The sequence below is a fragment of the Garra rufa genome, chromosome 2 (assembly GCF_049309525.1).
Source record: "Garra rufa chromosome 2, GarRuf1.0, whole genome shotgun sequence".
NCBI classification, from domain to species: Eukaryota; Metazoa; Chordata; class Actinopteri; order Cypriniformes; family Cyprinidae; genus Garra; species Garra rufa.
In genome coordinates this window covers 61,398,948-61,413,304 of record NC_133362.1, presented here as the reverse complement: position 1 = coordinate 61,413,304, position 14,357 = coordinate 61,398,948, and the positions used below count along the sequence as shown (strand labels likewise).

Here is a 14,357-nt window from a genome sequence, read left to right as displayed (position 1 = left end):
AGAACAGGTTTGATGAACCTGAATGGTTGTAATAATTTGACATGGTATATTAGCAGGCAGGTTTTGTGTGCTTCTACAGAGCTACAACTGAAATAGATTTTAATAGTTCAGAATAACATTTTTAAAAAGGGCAGACTTTAATGTGCATTATTTATTGACTTGTGGTACTCCATCTCAAATACACACACACACACAAAAAAAAACATTGACAGCATATATGCAGGTTGTGTTGGTATTTAATGCAAGAGTAGTTAACCAAACATTACAATGTGGTATAGATAGGAATAAAACAAACCACATTAAAACGATTGAAATAAAACAATCTTATAAAACTGTTCAAATGTTTTAACTTTTGTTCACAATAATGCAGTAATGCAACAGCCAATTGTATACAAGCACAAATTTAAGAACATATTTAAAACATGTTAGCTTAACAACACATTATAAGAGTTCAAAGCCATCTGTCTTACTGAAGAGGCAACATGTACAATCTGTACGATTTAATGTAAACAGTAGTTTGTACCTAAATAATGAAGAGAATTTTCACTACTGAAAGTGAAAAAGGCTGTTCAACATAACCAGCAATAACTAAGTGAACAAAGTGACTGTTTTACTTTTTGCATGTGTGTAAAATACTTGTACAGTATTTAAATGTATGAAGAATGAACCATTAACACATTTTAACAGTTCAAAGTCTATCTGACTGAACCGTTGACAGGAACAACATGTACAATTTCTTGTAAACACTAGCTTGGCACCTAAACAATCGAGATATTTCACTACTGAATTTAAATCTTCAAAAACAAAAAAGGTTGCTCAACATTCAAAGTAAACAGCAGCAACTAAGTGCAAAAATTAAAATGAATGTTTTACTTTCTACACTTGTGTAAAATAATTGCAAGTGTATGAAGAACGATCCCAAAAACAAATAGCTACAGGCCATAGTTTCTGCCAGTATCTAACTGATGTATGACTAAACTATGTCCATGACCCAGACATTGCTTTCGAGAATTTTGTTCATTTCAGATCTGAAATCTGGGTAGTTGTCATAGTGCACTGAAAGCCTCAGGAAACAGCCACAGGTGTGTGCCACTGGTCTTCTCTCAAACCCTTTAAGGTCTGTGAAATCCACTGTTATAATTTTTCCTATAAACAAATCTGATCCTGTACAGAATCTTAGAAACAGAGACTGTCGTTTTGCATCACACTCCCGCAAGTAAGTGGTCAAGTGCTTTGAAATGTCCTTTTGATGTATATTCATTGTTTCAGGAAATTTGAGAGATCGCACAATTTTCCTCACCGTTGGTTGTAATGCACAGTACACTTCTTCAATTTCCTCAAGATCCTTGCTCAGAGGTCCAAGTATGCCTGCCCACTGTCCAAGAACATAAGCAGGCTCTTGAATGAGAGTTTTGTGTGCCAGTTCTTGCAAAATTTGCTTGAAGTTTTCTTCTGTTGGAATTCTCCGACAACTGTAGTTGTCTAAGATTTCAAGTAATTCCTCCTGGTCTGCACTACAGAAGTCAGTACTGCAGGTTTCTAATACAGCACGCTCATTTTCTGAGACATACTTCAAAAAGTTGTCAATCAGATCACTTTTTACAGATCCTTGTATTGCTTGCTGCAAGATGGCAGGTGCAAGTTTTATTGGGAGATATTTCTCTTTCTTCCAGCCGAACAGAATTATTCGGGCTACACTTTCCCACTTTTCTTTGCCAAAATCATGTCGAAGAAAGGGAACTTTAAAATTGTTCCCCAGTGTGCACTGGTCATAGAATTCCTGCCAAAACTCTGACAGGCAATCCCTGAACACTCCACCAACATCATGGCCCATCTCATACTGTCCATTTGGAAGAAGCAACTTCACTTCTATCTCACTCCTCGTATGGACAAGGGTTTCATCACAAAAATGTGCAATGAGTTCTGTAAATATTTGTCCCCGATGAACAACAAGAATTTTTTTGTGTGGAACAGTTGGTTCTGGGCTCAGAGGCACAGTGTCATCCAAGTTTTGTTCATCTATTCCAATGATGTCACCATTGAATATTGTCACTACATCGCTTGTATCCGAGTAATCTACAAGGGTCGTTGAAGAACTTTGAAAAGGAACATTCAGATAATCATCTGCAACATTCAGATCCTCATTGGACTGCAAGGGAGACACAGCATCACTGCCTGGACTTTCCACGAAAAAGACATCAATGTCTGAAGCTTGAATGAAGTCATTCATACTGCTGGAAGAAGTGGTTAGACTTTGATCCTGGTTGTTACTGTGTACATCTTCAATTGTTTCTGATATTTCCTCTTCATTTTGCGTTTCCTCTTCCCTCTCTACCTTTTTTGTTGTCAGGTAGAACCTCATCATTGTGAGCTTTGATGAATTATACATCTCCCCCACTGTAGTTTCTTTATCTAGTGACACTTCTTGATAATTTGTTATATCCAATTCAAATTCAGAAACATTGCCATGAGAATTTTTCCCATTTGGAAAGAACAGACGAATTGCCTCCTCCATCAGCTCTTCCCTTTTCCAGTCTTTTGGCACACTCAACTTCCTTGTTCCCCCTCCTTTTTTTGCTCTCATTTGAACAAAACCCTGCCCATCATGGTGCATCCACCCAATTTCAAGTTTTCTTACAGTGCGCTGAGAAGTGTTTTTTCTAGTTGTTTGGGCTTCAGTTTGTGAATTGTCAGTTTTTTGTCTTTTGCTCAGTTTGGATTTGAGGCGCTCAAACAGCTTAGACTTCCTGCAAGGTGGCTCGCTTTGCCTCCTACAAAATCCCATCACTGCCAGCCTGTCTCCATATGAAGGAAAATAGCTTCTCATCTGGTCATCAGTCATTAGCAGTAGGACACTGACATCAATCTGCAAAAAAAAAAAAAAAAATTCAGTATTATACACCAAAAATGTATTATAGTCATACAACTGACCATATGCAGTGTTACTTTGTGGTTTTAGATAAGCCAGCTCAGTAATTTCTGGCAAATTGTCAAAATCAACTACAGAGCACCCTTTGCTTGGTTTCTCTGGGTAATTCCATGTAATGGTCAACCTTACCATGAAAAAATAAAGTTATTACATTAGGTTTTTACTATTATATACTAATTTTTTAGTGCATGATTTTCCATAGTCCTGTAAGTGCTATTTTCAGGCTAGCCACATCCATAACAGTACATATTCCTCATAAATAGACATCAAAATTAGGTAACAATTATATGTTCTGTGAAGAGCCATTACTTCTCTATTTGTTGGGTGTTATTGTCTGTTTTGTGAATTTTAATTTGCAGAAATTCTACAAAGTATGTACAGTAGTCTCTCAAAAGCTGTCCCCTTTTTGTCACATAAATAACACAATTATTTCCCATTTTTAACATAGGAACTGTGCATAAACTGATATATGTCTGATGTTTAGGCTGTTGGTGTCTTGGCTTATTTATTTAATTTTAAATGATTTGAGGCTTCCTGCACTTACTATACTTTATACTTTAATACAGTAAAGTACTTAAATTAGTCATATTTTTATAATAAAGCCAAAAGCAAGAAAACAACTAGGGAGCTGAAATGTCAACTGAGCTAAAAGATGATCCTCTGCTACCATCTACTGGTTATACTGACAACTTCATGACATTTTCCTCATTGAAGTCTTTGTTTTCTGGCAGGAGATACATTTTGGCAAATTTTTTCATATCATACTGATGAATGAAAAGTGAATTTTACCACACAGCTGTAGACTTGAGAAATAAGACTACATTACCCTAAGAGTTGCTCTCAGCATTTAAATGTACAATTACATATCAGGGACTCTCCTGGGATTACCAGGCTGAGTTTTTTTAAATGATATACTTTTAAATAATAAAACTGTGAGTTAATGGCACTATCAATATTCACGGTGTTGCAATTAATTTGTTTCTTGGTTTCTAACAAAAATATGTCAGGAAATGTTTCCTTAAGTGTCTCAAAGAGTCTCTACCTATACATGAAGAGATTATACAAAACCCTCTAAAAGCCAGCTCTGTCAAAAATGTGATAATGATACTCAGTGAATGCTCTCGACACAGTACACGTCCATTAAATACTTTTACTTCAAAATTGCTAAATCCCAGCTTCAGCCCAATTAGAAGTACTAGTACTTACGTAGAAACCTATACATAGGAGCCTGATAAAAATGTTTTTTAAAGAAAAATGTCAGATGGGCTTTGAGGTTTTTGCATCTGAACTCTTTATATACCTTAACATCAAATGAGCTTCAATGGAAGTTTACAAACTGGCTTATCTTTATAAATAAGGTCTAAAGAACGCTCAATGCATATGATAAGTGTTACTTCCTACAGTGTACAAGTATAAAACCTGCAGAATATTTATGGAATAGCAACCTCTACAGTATATAGACTTTGATTTCATGACCCCTTTAAAACATATATTTTATAAAATAAATGAAATAATACCTATAAAAATAAAACTATTTCTTAAATCAAACATGGGTTTAAATTGGCCTCTAAATGATGACTGGTTTTATTTTTAGGTGATCTGTCTTTTTCATTTATTCAGTGGGTTAAATGATTCGATATTACCTTGTCATCCTCCAGCCTCTTTATGGTGGTTTCTGGAATATTCCTCTCCCTCAGAAAACATATTAATTCGTCCATCCTGCAATGATAGTTAAATGGAAATGAATAACATAAGCAGAGTGAGGCTGGTAGGCCAATATTAAGCCTAGACCGAGTACACACATAGAAGAATGGGGGTTTAAAATTGTACCTTTTGGGGTGCAAGCTTGTCGCCAGAGCAGTACACTTAAAAGGACATCTTTGTACCTTTTTTACCACAATGGGCACTTATTAGCAAATTAGAGTAGTAATATGTAGGTACTGCTTCAGCAACAAGCCGTTGTACAATTTTAAACCCCTATTTTTTATAATTTTTCTGTGTAAATACACCAGTACACCAATACATGTATTTTACCGGTCATATGTGCTGTGCATAACAAAGCATGCGGTTGATGCACACCTTATTTCACTTAGTTTTGATGCAATTTGAGTAAAATACTTATTATTTCCATAAAACCAACACTTGACATCCAGGATTAAACAAAATGAGCTAGTATGATACAATAAAACGCGCTAGTTACCGAACATTCATTTATACTCGCCCAAAGTCTTCTATTAAAACATAAGCAAATCGTAAAGGATTATCATGCCAAAGAGAAAATATGACCATACCTTGTCGTCGGGAAAATGGCATACAAAGCTCTGTTTACGATAAAAAGGTAAGGATCTCCCGTGTTCTGCTAGAATCACATCTCGTGGTTTCGTATGGAGCTTTGCCAGAAAGAAAGTGTCGCAAATGAAGTGAAACCAAAGTCGCAATTGCAAGTTTATATCTCAGAATTCTGACTTTTTTTCTCGCAATTGCAACTTTATATGTCAGAATTCTGACTTTATAACTCGCAATTGCGACTTTATATGTCAGAATTCTGACTTTATAACTCGCAATTGCGACTTTATATGTCAGAATTCTGACTTTATAACTCGCAATTCTGACTTTATATCTCAGAATTCTGACTTTATAACTCGCAATTGCGACTTTATATGTCAGAATTCTGACTTTATAACTCGCAATTGCGACTTTATATGTCAGAATTCTGACTTTATAACTCGCAATTCTGACTTTATATCTCAGAATTCTGACTTTATAACTCGCAATTGCGACTTTATATGTCAGAATTCTGACTTTATAACTCGCAATTGCGACTTTATAACTCGCAATTCTGAGAAAAAAAGTCACAATACTTTATTATTTTTTTTTATTCAGTGGCGGAAACGGGCTTCCATAGATGATAGCTAGGCCCACAGAAATAACAGAAGGATTGTGCCCTATGGTGAGGATGGCTGTGCCTTTAACTTTGAATGGAAACAGGTGGAAGCAGGTTGAGAGCAACCTGGTTAGGAGAAAAGAGAACCTCCCCGGTAACAGATGCCTTTGCTGGCAGATGAGGGTGCATATGATGATGAGGATGAAGAAGTGTGATCTCTTTCAGAGATCAAGAGAGGGAATTGTAGAAAATACTTTTTGTTAATGCTTTTAAATTTGTGTTTTGAAAGTTCTGTGCTTATGAGAAGACAAAATGTTCTGTGCTTATGACAAAGACAAAGTGTACACTATGTAACAGAATCTGTTTAGTAAAATGTGTGTGTGTAGTTGCGAACTCTCTACATGTATGTCATTTCTGAGAAACCTTTGTTTACAGGCACGTAGGAGAAAAGAAGCCCTGCAAAAGTAGTAGCAATTTGAAGGTCACTTTAGACTAGACTTTTGGTCACTCTAAGAAGAAGAATGGGATGGGGCTGTATTTTCTTTTCTGTGCAGGAGCGGTTGGCGATAACAGGCCCTGATTGGAGGAGAATGGTTGAACGATATCAGGAGGAGAGGCCTGCAGAATCAAGAATATAAATGCATATTTTAGCTTTGTGAGACATTGCTGGACTGCCCACATGTCAGATTTGATATTGGCTGTTCTGTAATCCTGAGCTCAGCACTTTGACTTTACTATTAAATTGGCTTTAAACTTTAACGCGGACTCGAACTGTTTTATTTAAAGGGCGGATAAACGGACTGGGGGGAAGTAGGTATTCTTAGAATACCGGTAAATTCCAACAGTTTCCAGTTTAGGAAATAGGAATGCTGAACTAAAAGTGACTGATACAAAAATCTTGCCATATTGAGTCATGACAACTATGAAATTCGGTATGTATGATTAAACTAACTCTGGTTGCTGTTGAAGACAATAGCTAATGTTCATACTTATAATTATGTTAGCCTACATTGTTATTACTTTGATCAGTGTAACTAGCCTACTTTTAGCCAACTCCAATCATATTTATCAGAAACGTGAACTAGTTGTTTTCAGAACAATGGCAACGCTATTACAAATGCTTACCACAGGCAATATAATCTTAACTTACCTTGTATAAAAGCGTATGTCCTCATCGGACCCAGCAAATCTCTTGAGACCAAAGCGGTGTATGGTCTTTGTTTGCTCCAACTGCTTCCGTAGATCTTCGATCTCCCTTTTTAACTCCTGGTTTTCATGTAGAAACATGTCCACAGCTGCAGCTTCGGGAACTGAACAATAATCATGTCCAGTCCTCTCCACATCAAAGTCCATATCTTCTTGGTCTACGTCCGAGTCAGGAACAGGGGTCAGCGGTCTCTCTCGACGTCCCCAAACACTCAACCTCGGCGGCTCCTCCTGGTAATGATTCCACTCAAACAGTGTAGGGAAAACACCTTTTTTCAGACGTTTCAGACGAGTCCCATCCATAAAGTCATCAGGTCTGAAATGAACGCTACACACCTTTGTGTTTTTATTGACTTGGAAGTCATCTCTCCTGATCTGAACGATCCACTTTTTTCTGAGATCCTTTTCCACTGGAAATGAATGGAAACTCAGAGTCGAGTTGTATCTTGCCGACACAACGCACAACGGCACACAACAATGTTCCGATCTAGGTCGCATTAGCTTTTGGTATCGGAAAACCTTTTTCTCCATGGTTAAGCTGCCAAAAACTAGAGATAAGAACAACTACAAATGTTAGTCGCTGTTAAGTTTCGCGCCATAAACAAGGTTAGCGTCAGATGTACGGAACCGGAAACTGCTAGCCCAGTAGAGAGCGTAGTCGGAAACACGTCACAATCCCCGCTGCATAGAGCCTATTGCACTGATGGAACAACAGAAGGAGGAGAATGGATATCCGGGAGGAGGATGATGAACAGAGTCCAAGGTGGAGACGATGGAGGGAGGAGCCTGTCTCTGTATGTCCTTGTGTCTCCTTCCCTTTCTCAGGGAACAAGGGTTGTAGTTATAACCCGAATCAGTGATGTTAAAAATGCTAACAATGTCCTTTATTGTGTTCCAACCAAAAAACTGCACTTCCTGTGAGATCTCTTTTCAATTCATGATATACAAATGTGAAGTTCTTACATTGTAGACAGAGGAAACGCATTGTCCATAATCCATATTAGCTATATTGTGTTGGACTGAGCTTAAAGTGTACTATGGACAAAACATAATGCTTTAAAATGTGAATTAGAATGTTCAATTATATACATTTTGTTTGAAACTCTTTCTACACTAAGGGGATCTGTTGGGTTTCTCTCTATTATGAATCTTCATGTGCCTGTCAAGGCTTCCTTTTAGACTAAAACAGTTTCCACACTGAGAGCATGTGTAAGGCTTCTCTCCAGTATGAACTCTCATGTGAAGGTTAAGGGTTCCTTTTTGATTAAAACTCTTTCCACACTGTTTGCATGTGTGAGGCTTCTCTCCAGTGTGAACTCTCATGTGCTTGTTAAGGCTTCCTTTTACATTAAAACTCTTTCAACACTGTTTGCATGAGAAAGGCTTCTCTACAGTGCGGACTCTCATGTGTCTGTTAAGGCTTCCTTTTCGATTAAAACTCTTTCCACACTGTTGGCAGGTAAAAGGGTTCTCCATGGTATGAATTTTCTGGTGGATTTTAAGGTTTCCACTTTCAGAAAAACTCTTTCCACACTGTTCGCATCTGTAAGGCTTCTCTCCAGTGTGAACTCTCATGTGTCTGTTAAGGTGTCCTTTTAGAGTAAAACTCTTTCCACACTGTTGGCAGGTGTAAGGCTTCTCTCCAGTGTGAATTCTCATGTGTCTGTTAAGGTCTCCTTTTTGAGTGAAACTGTTTCCACACTGTTGGCAGGTAAAAGGGTTCTCCATGGTGTGTATTTTCTGGTGGATTTTAAGGTTTCGACTTAGAGCAAAACTTTTTCCACACTGTTTGCATGTGTATGGCTTTTCTTCAGTGTGAATTCTCATGTGCATGTTAAGGTGTCCTTTTAGAGTGAAACTCTTTCCACAATGTTTACATGTGTAAGGCTTCTCTCCAATGTGAATTCTTCCTTTTTGAGTGACACTGTTTCCACACTGAACGCAAGCAAAACAACTCCTAGTTCCTGTAGTCTGAGCTCTTTTTTGTTTAGAAGTCTTTTCAGACTGTAAGGAACAAAAATAATTTTCTCCAGATACGAAATCATGAAGATTCTCAAACTGATCTTTCTCTTCAGTTTCATTCAGTTCTTCTCTCTCCTCTTTCAGCGCTGTTAGGTCTAAGGTGGAAAAACAAAGAAATAAAAGTTAACCCCAGTTAAGTGGCACAAAACAATTAATATCAAAGCATGTAGATATGTAATGCATGTATGTATGCTCAGCCGGAGTTTAGGCTGGCCATTATACAATTAATTAAAAAAAAAAAAAAAATTGGAAAATCTAATGACAGAGTTTAGGATAGATATATAGATATATATATATATAGACTGATCTCAATGTTTCTGTACCATTTTTGTCTCCTAAGGAATAAAATTTTAAAACAAATTTAGAAAGAGACGAGGAAAAAAAAGAAAAGGGGATAAACTCCCCACTCAACCGTCAGATGAAAAATTCATCACACAATTTTTTCTGAGGTTTTATTAAGGGGGAAATTATGTTAGCCAATCAAAAAACGGGCTGTTACACTGACCTGTTAGGTCAATGTCAAAGTTTATTTATCTCATTTAAATCACTTTTAAAAACAACAAGTGTTTACTAAAGTGCTGTAACAAGCATACTAAATTTAAAGGTGCCATAGAATGCATTGAAACAATATTTAGGACCCGAGTCCAAAAGGGCGAAGGCCCTATTGTTCTTCTAAGGGTTCTTATTAGGGCCCGAGCCCTTCCGGGTACATATGGGGGCCTTAACATGCTCAAAAACTCTTGAAAATTTGCACACACGTCGGAATCTGCGGCCATCAGGACGCCACAAAGGCTGGGACCCGGGCGTGGTACAGGGCAACTACAGCGCCCCCTGGAGCACATTTAGAAAACTTGATGTACTGCGCACACATACATACACGTATTCATATGAAACTCGGTACACATATAGATCTCCCTGAGAAAAAAACAACTTTTGTACTCTATGTCATAGGCTCCACCCAACAGGAAGTGAGATATTTAGGGCTGTTTAAAAAGTGCATGCTCTGGAATTTGATGTACTCCTTCCAGGATTTCCATAGGATTGTCACCAAACTCTGTCAGCATGATCTCAAGACATTGGGGATGCTAAATGGCGAGGGGATTTTTGATATCTCGAACGGTTTGGCCGTGGCAAGGCGACAAAGTTATGGCGAGAAATGAGAAACAGGAAGTGTGTAATAACTGTTGCACACATTGCCTGATTCTGATTAACCTTCACCAGTTTGTTCATTGTATGATGCCGATTCCATAAATGTGACTATTATGAGTCAAAGTTACAGCCCCACCAACTGGCAGCAGGAAGTGTGTCATTTTCGAAATGCTTTGAAATCAGCCTCTTAATTTTACTCGATTTTCTTCAAACTTCATCAAAATAATGTAAAAACACGGCTGATGAGAACATGTAAAGGGGTCGATGATAAATTAAATGCTGTTGCCGTGGCAACGGGTCAAACTTTAAAATTAGATTCCTGTCTTTTCGAGGCAGATAACATGCTTAGAATTTCATGAAACTCAACACACACATCAATATTAACGATAGTTAGACACTGGCAAAAGGTCATAAATGGGTGTGGAGCAGGCACTCTATAGCGCCATCTTTTGACAAAAGTTGGGGGGTTAGTTTTTCCTACAGTCACCAAACTCTGTACATATATACTTCTCATCAATCTGGACAACTTTCTAAATCAAACCCATTAGCTACGACCAACAGGAAGCCGGCTATTTTGATTTGAATGTGGATTTTTGGAAAAATCAGGCTGTAAACAAATTCACACTTCTACTAAGAACAACAAGCTGTTCACACCAAACTTTTTTAACATGAAGAGAAGATTCTGAAGATGCTAAATTGTGAGCGGATTTGGGATATCTTGAACGGTGTTGATGTGGGAAATTTTTAAAGATATAGTAAAAATTATGTAATTTTTTTAGATCTTTAAAGTGCAGCATCCAGACTCTTTAAAACTTTTTTTCACTCAGAGATCTAATCATTCTGAGAAAGTGATGTTAATATCAATTTTATACAAGCTTCCATGAATTAAAGAAAATTAAAAAAAAGAAATCAGAAACCTGCTGTCACTCTGCCTGAGTGGCTGTCTATGTGTGTGCGTTGTTATGTCACTACAGAGTGACTTAAAGTGTCACAACACCCCCCTGTTTCAGAGGTGCTTTTTCACACCTCTGGTTTGAAAAACTTTCTGAAAAGGGGCGTTGTTCACTGGGGGTAAGGGGTGGGGATAGAATGTGGAGAGGAGGCGGAGACTGCATTAAAGGAGGAGTGACAATAAGTGAATACATTCTGCTAATTTGCACACAGACAATGTAAACACACAAGTTGGCAAGATGGACAGCAATGCCAAGAGCAGCAGCTACAACGGTTCTGAGAGCAGTGTGGAAGTGGAGGACTTCTCCCCACAATAAATAAAACTATTGTATTTGCAACGAATGGTAGTTTCTCTGCTTCCTAAGCTTGTACATAAACCTAAATACATTAATTTACTGTCATATAATCACGATGAACATAAAACAGACATATTGGGGTTTCATGAAGACACACATGATACAAAATATTTTACCTTTACTGATTTAATGACATTTGGATGATAAATAAAATATAACATAACATTAGCATTTACAGTCCTGATGAAACGTGTAAACAGAACAAATTATGCAGTACTTTGCAAGTAGTAGACTGGTAGACTATCATTTGATAATAGCACTCAAAGAAACAAAGCAGAGGACACATTTACTAAATGGCTAGTATAATAGACATGTAAATGGACATGTTAAAGGTCACATTGTTAAAAGTATCCAAATGGTGAAACATTCTGCAGTGTTCAATTTTAATAGCCATTAGAAATGTTTATTTTTAATAGTGTTTATAATTATATATAAATATACGTTTGAGATTAATATAATAAAGTAATCTACAAATAAATAAAAACAAACTTTACTTAAATAGCAAGGATTCAGAATTTTTGTGAACATCAGCTAACTCTTCGTTCTGGCTTCTAGTGTGCTGTGTTGATTCTGCTTGACCGGTGAATCATCAATTGTTTGGCATGACGCATCTTTTGTGAGCACTTCTGTCTGAGTCCCCACATCGCGACCCAACATACGTCCAGAAGACAACTGCAATTGTTTAACAAACATTTATCAACAACACAGTACCACGTAGTGCAAAAAGACACAAAGTACTACACGCACATTATTTAAAATACTTTAACGAAAAACGTTGATCATGCCCGATCATTAAACTTAAGGGATGTTGTTCAAGATAACATCATATAATATACATTCAAATAAGATGTGCAAATCAAACATGTACCATATTTGTAGCCTGGAAAAATCCAGACCCTAATCTATTAAGATTATGGGTCTGGGATCGAGCAATGAAAACTGCCTAACTCGAGGGGCGGCACCGAGCGTGCATTTGAAACTCTAACTGCACACAATTGGATAACGCCACGACCAATCACAACAATACACGCTTATCTACCAGCAGAGCTAAATGATGTTTCATTAACAAAGTTCGGAAAAAGCGCGTCAGATGCTTAGCGTAAACATCACAAGTCAATCAGCGCCATAGGTTTAAATACAGCTGACTCACCTCAATTCACTCGATGGTTTATCAGTAAACCTCCACCACCCCATCTCATCACTCCGAGTTCTCGCTACTTCTATTGGGGGGTAACGTACTCTGGGTTCGGGCCACTCCCGAGCTCGGAGCCCTTCACACAGCACGCCAAACATGCACTACTATTCTCCGGCTTATTATATGTAAGCGTGAACTCGTGAACTGATAGATTAAACTCTTGCCGTATCCAGTCGGCAAAACAGCAAAAACGTCCTTCTTGCAAAGGAACGATTCGAGTTTTCGGTTTTCTGTTCCTCCTTTTATATGGAAAGCCAAGTCTAACTCGTTCATTGTAGCGGCCAAAGACGTTTCAAACAACTTGTTGTTCATCTGTAGCGACAGCGATCTTTCAAAGTTTACTACATGATTTGGACGTCGCAGTGCTGTCATCATCAGCTTAGCTCGCCTCTGTCCCGCCTACATCAGATACACCGATTTGATTGGTTCCCACTATTGCTTAAGTATTGCAGTAACCTGCATCATTGCTCGATGCCAGAGTGTCTTGCAGAGACAATTCAAATTGTGCTCTCGCGAGACCTCTGGATTTCCAGGGTACCATATTTGTGCAGATAGCAGAATCGAAAGAAACTGGGCTGGCATCTTTGTTCAAAAGAAGACGATCCGCGAATCCGGATTCCACAAGTCCCCAATTCAAAAAACCGGTATGAAAAGTTCCTTACAGACAAATTTGCTGTGTGTTTTCGTAAGACTGCGCAACCCAGCAGCGCGCGCAATAGCTCATGCAAAGCACGGTGCAGAGATTGGATTAGACGAGTCCTTTGTCATGTATAATGTTACACTGCTCATTAATATTGCTTAAACGGGGCCGTCAAGCCGATGACGTAAATAGGTACTGTACAAGGCACACAGCCAATGAGCGCTAAAAAAAAACTGCATCTACGTCACGGGCTCAAACTTAACTTTTAAAACCGGATGCACGAAATGGTCACAAAAAGCGCCAAAATGACCAATTTCCACTTTGTAACATTTTAAGTGACATATATTACTGTTTTAAGCAATGTACAACATGTATTTGTAAACAACTCAAAAAATGTGTTTTATTGTTTTGTGACCCTTTAAGAGAGACTGAAGGGGGGAGGGGTGAAAGGGAGAGAGGGAGAGAGAGTGGAACATGCTGTCTTGCTAAAGACCATCTTTGAGGAAGAAATGAACATTTATTTTCATAGTGTTATTTATTCAATATAAAATTTAAATTAACAATTTCAAGACAAACTTTGACAAGAAAACAAACTTTGCTGTTATCTGTTCAAAACATCTGAAAATTATAATATATATATATATATATATATATATATATATATATATATATATATATATATAGTTTTATATATATATATATATATATATATATATATATATATATATATATTAGTGGTGGGCCGTTATCGGCGTTAACGTGCTGCGTTAACGTGAGACTCATATCGCGCGATAAAAAAAATATCGCCGTTAATCTATTCTCAAAGTTGGGTTGGGAGCTGGGTCTAAACTACGCAAGATATGATGACTTTCACCTTGATATTTTAGCGCGGATGACGTATGTCTAGTTGAATTGCACTGTAGGGGGCGAGAACGAGTCTTCAACTTCTGTGAAATTACCACATCAAATGAGACGTGCAGACATGGATGCAGCTATGAGGGCATGCTTCAGGGCAGGTGCGTGCG

The 14,357-nt window shown here is 37.7% G+C and overlaps 2 protein-coding genes across 2 annotated transcripts in view; both read right to left on the bottom strand.

Moving 5' to 3' along the window:
* Positions 1 to 229: 229 nt before the first annotated feature.
* Positions 230 to 5,536, bottom strand: LOC141325650 (uncharacterized). Its single transcript, XM_073834414.1, has 2 exons — positions 4,573 to 5,536; positions 230 to 2,866 (listed from the first exon to the last, which is right to left on the bottom strand). Exons 1-2 carry the CDS (start codon positions 4,645 to 4,647, stop codon positions 974 to 976), a joined length of 1,968 nt encoding a protein of 655 aa, XP_073690515.1. The 5' UTR covers positions 4,648 to 5,536; the 3' UTR covers positions 230 to 973.
* Positions 5,537 to 5,798: 262 nt separating this feature from the next.
* LOC141326021 (uncharacterized) overlaps positions 5,799 to 14,357 on the bottom strand; it is a 14,919-nt gene continuing 6,360 nt past the window's right edge. The window contains exons 2-3 of the mRNA XM_073834731.1: positions 6,964 to 9,136; positions 5,799 to 6,431 (exon numbers count right to left, since the gene is read on the bottom strand). Of these exons, the coding sequence (XP_073690832.1) occupies positions 8,379 to 9,136 (758 nt within the window). The 3' untranslated portion in view covers positions 5,799 to 6,431; positions 6,964 to 8,378. The remainder of the gene's footprint in view (positions 6,432 to 6,963; positions 9,137 to 14,357) is intronic.